Source organism: Elephantulus edwardii, unplaced genomic scaffold (assembly GCF_000299155.1).
Source record: "Elephantulus edwardii isolate Elephantulus edwardi_28Jun2011 unplaced genomic scaffold, EleEdw1.0 scaffold00032, whole genome shotgun sequence".
Taxonomy (NCBI): Eukaryota; Metazoa; Chordata; class Mammalia; order Macroscelidea; family Macroscelididae; genus Elephantulus; species Elephantulus edwardii.
Genome location: NW_006399782.1, coordinates 10,080,765 through 10,086,792, shown reverse-complemented (window position 1 = coordinate 10,086,792; position 6,028 = coordinate 10,080,765). Strand labels below are relative to the sequence as shown.

At 37.3% G+C, this 6,028-nt stretch overlaps 1 protein-coding gene across 2 annotated transcripts in view; it reads left to right on the top strand.

Annotated features, from left to right (window-relative positions):
- The window catches only part of STXBP5L (syntaxin binding protein 5-like), a 405,474-nt gene that overhangs the window by 378,995 nt on the left and 20,451 nt on the right, over positions 1–6,028 (top strand). For both annotated transcript variants that reach the window (XM_006884245.1, XM_006884246.1), the window contains one exon: positions 1,841–2,201. In XM_006884245.1, coding sequence (XP_006884307.1) covers positions 1,841–2,201 — 361 coding nt within the window. The remainder of the gene's footprint in view (positions 1–1,840; positions 2,202–6,028) is intronic.

The window sequence follows — 6,028 nt, the reverse complement described above, 5'->3', positions numbered from 1 at the left end:
CTTGAAAACTCAACCTCCTTTGCCATTTCTGTTATCGAAACAGTTTCTGTTGAAAACCCTATGTACAACAGAAACTGTTTCAATGCAATGTATATTATTTATCCCCTCTTTTCTTAGTTTCACCCCAAACCCAATGTCAGTCCTGTTTTATAAAAGTGACAGTAGGTAGTAATTGTTCTTTTGTGACTGAAATATTTCCCTCACCATAATGTCCTCCGGGGTCACCCATTTTGTATATTTCATGAGTTCCTTGTTTTTCAGTGCTGCGTAATATCCTTTGTGTAAATATACCAGAGCTTCTCTGTCCATTCATTTGTTAATGGGCACTTGAATTGTTTTCAGCTCTTTGTTATTGTGACGAAAGCAGCAATAAACATGGATGTGTATATATCCGCTTGGGTGGCAGTTATGGTTTCTTTGGGATATATTCCCCAGAGTGGAATTTCTGGGTCAAATGGTATCTCTATTTGCAACATTTTGAGAAAACTCCATACTGCCTTCCACAGTGGTTGCACCATTTTCCAGTGAATAAGGGTTCCAATTTCTCTGCACCCTCGCCAGCATTTGTTGTTTGCTACTCTCTTAAATGTTGCTATTCTGACTGGGGTGAGATAATATCTCATAGTTGTTTTGATTTGTCTTAGAGCTAAGGATTTTGAACATTTCTTCATGTGTTTGTGTGCCATCTGAATGTCTTCTTTGGTGAAGGGTCTGTTGGTATCCTGTGCCCATTTTGTAATTGGATTGTTTACCTTATCTTGTTGTAGAACACTGTAAGCATTGTTTAGGGGAGAGGGGAACACTGTAAGGATTGTTTAGGGGAAAGAGGAGCCCTGTAAACTATCCAAAAGTTCAGTAATTGAAAACTCACCAGTTATTCCACAGGAGGAAGATGGGGTGATCTGCTTTCATAAAGATTATAGCCTAGAAAATCCTATGGGGCAGTGGTACTATATGTACAAGGTTTCTGTGAGTTCAAAGCAATTGATGGGAGTGAGATAGGCTTAGGGGAGTCTGGAAATGTACAAGGGTCACTCAAGTATGAATAATCTCCTAAACCCTAATAGTATCCTCACCTCCTGCAGTGCTGAAAATCACCCATAGGTAATGATCTGGCATGGATATACAAATTCGGAGATTCTGCTAAATAAACTCTTTTTACTCTTTTTACTGTATAGTATGCATAAGCCTGCCTTTTTTTCTTGCATTTTTCTTGCTTTTAATAAAGTTAAAATTGATAACATGTTTTGGAATAGATTGTGGTGATGGTACTACAACATGAGGAATGTAATTAATGTCACTTATACATTTAAAATTGTTAAAGTAATTTTTTAAATGCAAATGTTAAATTGAAATATGTCCTCAGTGTTCAGTTTCAAAGGAAAATATAATAACTGAAATTCTGAAATTAAAAAAAATAGAATCTGATCTCATTTTAAAAATTATTTCACTAGATTAATTCCATGCTTTTAAAAAATGTATTTTAAGGTAGATTGTTTAATGTAGTAAAAGGACCTTGAGTTAGGATTCTGGAAACCTAAGTTCCAGTCGTGGTGCAGTCACTTAGTTACTGTGTCCCTTCTCCTCAGGTTTTATTTTCTCATTATTATGAGAGGAAATGACATATTGTTATTTTAGCTTCAGAAATCCAGACCTAAAATTCTATGATTCTCAATGCTTTCAGTCGATAATCTTACAACAGATCTGTTGATTAATATGTAATATGACAATAATATGAAATTAATCAGAATTATCATATCAAGTATCCATTGTGTACAGTTGAATAACAGATGTCTTTGAAAGAATTTCACATACCAGTTATATGAAATTGCTTTTATAGGTACATTCCTCTCATTGAAAGGAGCCGTGCTGGCATTTTCCTGCATGGACCGAACGGGTGGATTAATGCAATCACCATATGAAGTTTGGAGGGATCCAAACAGCATGGATGAAAATGAAAAATCTTGGCGAAGAAAACTGATCATAAACTCCCCTTCTTCGTCCCAAGAAATAGGAGATCATCAATATACAATCATCTGTTCAGAAAAACAAGCCAAAGTCTTCTCACTGCCTTCTCAGACTTGCCTTTACCTCCATAACATCACGGAGACATCTTTTATACTGCAAGCTGATGTGGTGGGCATGTGCGGCAGTGCCTGCCTGGCATGCTTCTGTGCCAATGGGCATATCATGATAATGAGGTACCTCTCTTCTTTATAAACATAATCACAACAGTGTCAGCAAAGTAGAATTCTGTAAAGCACAGGCATAAATGCACAGCATGATCAAGGAGTGGCCTCTGGTCATTGTGTCATGTTGTGAATCTGTTATTGGTCAATAATTTAAGAAGAGTCAAGTGGTGACAGGGCCTGGCCAAAAGTGCTTGGTATTGTGAATGAAATATTTATTTTGATTGGCAGTAAGGAATTTAAGGAATTTTCTAGTGATTTTTGACTTTTTTCTTCAACAAATATTTATTAAGTATATGTTTTTTACCAAATGCTAGACTAGAAACTGAAAAATAAAAGTGAGTAAGCTAGAGAGAAATCAGTTGGCCTAGTGGACAGAGTGTGACTTTTATCTGTGGCCCTTGGTCCTGTTTTTGTTTTTGGTCAAACTTTTTTTCTAGCTCATATAGCCCTGGTGTGTCCATTTCCCATACAGAGGTAACTTGTGGTTGCTGTGAAGCTGAACTCTGTGACATTGATGTGTCAAATGCAATAATAGTTACGGTGTTTGGTGTTTGGTGGAGCTTCCCAATTAAAACAAGCTTGGAAGCAGGAGTGGCATCCACTTCCATAAATAGCTTGTCTCCTATGAACCTGGAGAAAGGATGAAAGTCATGCAAGTGTCGAGGACTTTTGTTTATAGGGTCACTGTGAGTTGCCTATGACTCGACAGCACTTAACAACAAGAAGCTGCAAGGAAGAGAAATTAACTGTTACTATATTCCATAGTTCACACCAGAATTTCATGAACAGTATTTCATTTGTTCCTTGTTGTTTCTCTAGGACATAGGAGAACAAAGTATTCTTTTATACCTCCTATTTCATCTAGCTACTCTGGTGGCCTAGTACTAAGTAACTGTGCTGCAATCCCAAAGACACATTGTTCAAATCCACAATCTGCTGTGTGGGAGAAGGATGGACAGTCTCCCCTCTCCTCCAGTACTGTTTTACTGTCTCTGAAAACCCACTGGAGGATCAGCTATGAGTTGGTTCTGAGCTCTGGTGGCCTAGTGGTAGCCAGCTGCACTGCCATCCCAAAACATGCTGTTTGAATCCACCAGCTGCTCCACAGGAGATATATGGACAATCTCATCCCATGCAATTAAACTGTGTCTGAAAACCTGCTAGAGGGTCAACCAACTGTGAGTTAGTTCCAATTTGATGGTTAAATTAAGGTCAATAAATGTCTGGGAATTTAATTTGCTTATTATAGTAAAGTCTACAAAAAAATGAGGTCAGCAGTATATTAAAATTAACTCAGATAATTGAATAACAATGATTTAATTGAAAGATGTTTATTCTACTCAGTAAAAGGAAATAAAATTAGTGAGAAGTTAAAAGAATAATGATATTGTTAATTAAGAAATAATATATACTGAGAAGTCTCCATCATTTTTTAAAAAAATGCTGCATATAATTCCAAAAATAACTAAAAAATAAGCATTGTACTAGACCTGTAACTGATATAAAAATTATTTTTACTGTCTAGTAAGAGATAATATAGAAATACTATTAATTAGAGTACTAAGATAATATAGATTCCAAGAGAGGAAATATGAAATTGGACTGAAAGTTGGAAAATAGTTTGAAATATTTTGTGAAAAGAAGATTTGTGGGTAAGAAAATAAACTAGAGAAGTATGTTGCTGTTGTTTTGTGCTGTTGAGTTGGAACCAACCCATAGCGGACTTTCTAGCAGGTTTTCAGAAGTAGTGAATTGCTCAGGAGATTGTCTTTCCTCCAGTGCCTCCTTTGAGATTGCAGCAAGCTTCTTACTACTAGGCCAGCAGAGCTGCTAGAGAAGGGATAGTGTGGCAAATTGTTGAGTACTTCTCATTGGAGACCAACAAGATTAACACTGATTCATGAATAAAGTGTTGCACTGATTACCAATACTTTACCTCTTGGACTCTGTGTTCCCTGTGAGAGAAAGATGGACAGTTTCATCCTGGTAAGATTTATAACCTAAAATTCCCAATGGAAGTTTGCTGAGAGTCAGAATTGACTTCATGGCAGTGGGCTTAAGCCATTTATTAAGAAATATGCTTGGAAAAAGAGCTTTCTTTTGACCTGAAGTGGTAGTGAAGTTGAAGACACAGATATGATGCATAGTGAAGGGAAACTAGCTGAACATAACCATATTCAGCAACAGGTATGAAACCTAATCAACAGGGAAAACGTACTGCTGTTGAGTCAGTTCAGACTCATAGTGACCCTCCATCAAGTCTCCAAAGCTGTAAGACACAATGGGAAGAGAATGCCTATGTTTCTAACTCGAAACAGATGGTGGATTTGTGCTACAGAAGATGTATAGTCTCTGGGTTAATAGTGCAGTAGAGAAGAGCTTAAAGGTAGAACATGTTAGGTTGGATAACACTGACACCTTTCAAAGTAGGAAAATTGCAAGAATTTAGAAAGACCAATAGTGAGAGTTTTCAGAATAATTACCGGAATATAAGGTACTTTAAACCAGAACTGGACGGTTTCCTTTAACTCTGCTTCAGGTTTCTATGACTCAGGTGCTATGGAATAGCATGTACCAACAGCATAATAACAACAAGCTACTCACATGTTCAACCGTGGAGTGAAAAATCAGAGATTCCGACAGAGGCCTAGAAATAGAAATAGGGGTCTGGAAATTGACTTGAAAGATCAGCCACTGAAAAGTATGGAACATTTTTTTTTTCTTTTCTTACATTTTCTGTTTTAACATTACATGAGTAAAAGTCATGGCAGTGAATGAGTTCATCAAAGCAGATAGCATAAGAAAAGAAGATTTAGACTGAGCTGAGACCAGAAACTTTGGATAATTCTGTTATACATGTCCCACCCATCTTCTTTTGATGCTTCCTGCAACATTCAAGATTTTCCCCATAGAATTCTCTCCAGCATGGATTTTTCAGTTCTCCCAACTTGAAATTTGCTCGGTGTGTTCTTCCCTTTTGATTTTCTTTCTTGACCTTGTATATTTCATTATAATCCTTTACTTTGCTTTCTCAAGCTGCCCTTTGACATCTTCTGCTCATTCATGTTACTTAAGCATTTCTTCCTTGTGTTTTGTCCTCCCTAAGTTCTGGTGTAATTATCAGAGTCTCTTATAATGTTTATTTCAGTATTTTCTTTTTTAAAAAGAATATGAAGAGAATACATAGAGTATTGAAAAAGAACTGGTACATCAAACAATTTCAGAAAGCAGCATATGATCAAGAACGAATGATAAGGAAGGAAGAACTTCAAGGTGCATTGAAGGCATTGCAAAATAGAAATCCTCAGGGATCTCTATTCACTCTCTCCTGTTCTCTCCCTAAATCCCATGTCAGACCCATCTTATAACAGTGATGTTATGCAGTATTTGTCATTTTGTGACTGAGGTATTTCACTTGACATAATGTCTTCCAGGCCCACCCACTTTAGTACTTGGATGGATATTGATCATCTTAAAGAAAATTTTAGGAGCACTGTTTTTGTTATTAAGTGTTGTTGAGTCGTTTGTGACTCATAGCAACCCAGTGTACAATAGCCCTAAACCCTGCTCTATCTTGTGTCAATCTTGTCTCTGACACATCTTCCCTGCAATACCCCAGTCACTGGATCAATCCATCTCATCGAGGGTCTTCCTCTCTTTAGCTGTTCCTTCACCCTCCCAAGCATAACGTCCCTCTCCAAGGACTGGTCCCTCCTTGCAACATGTCCAAAGTATGTCAGATGAAGCTTCAGAATCTTTGCCTCCAAGGAGCAGCCTGGTCTCACCCTCTCTAGTATGAACCTGTTTGTTCTCCTAGCCATCCCTGGTATATTCAA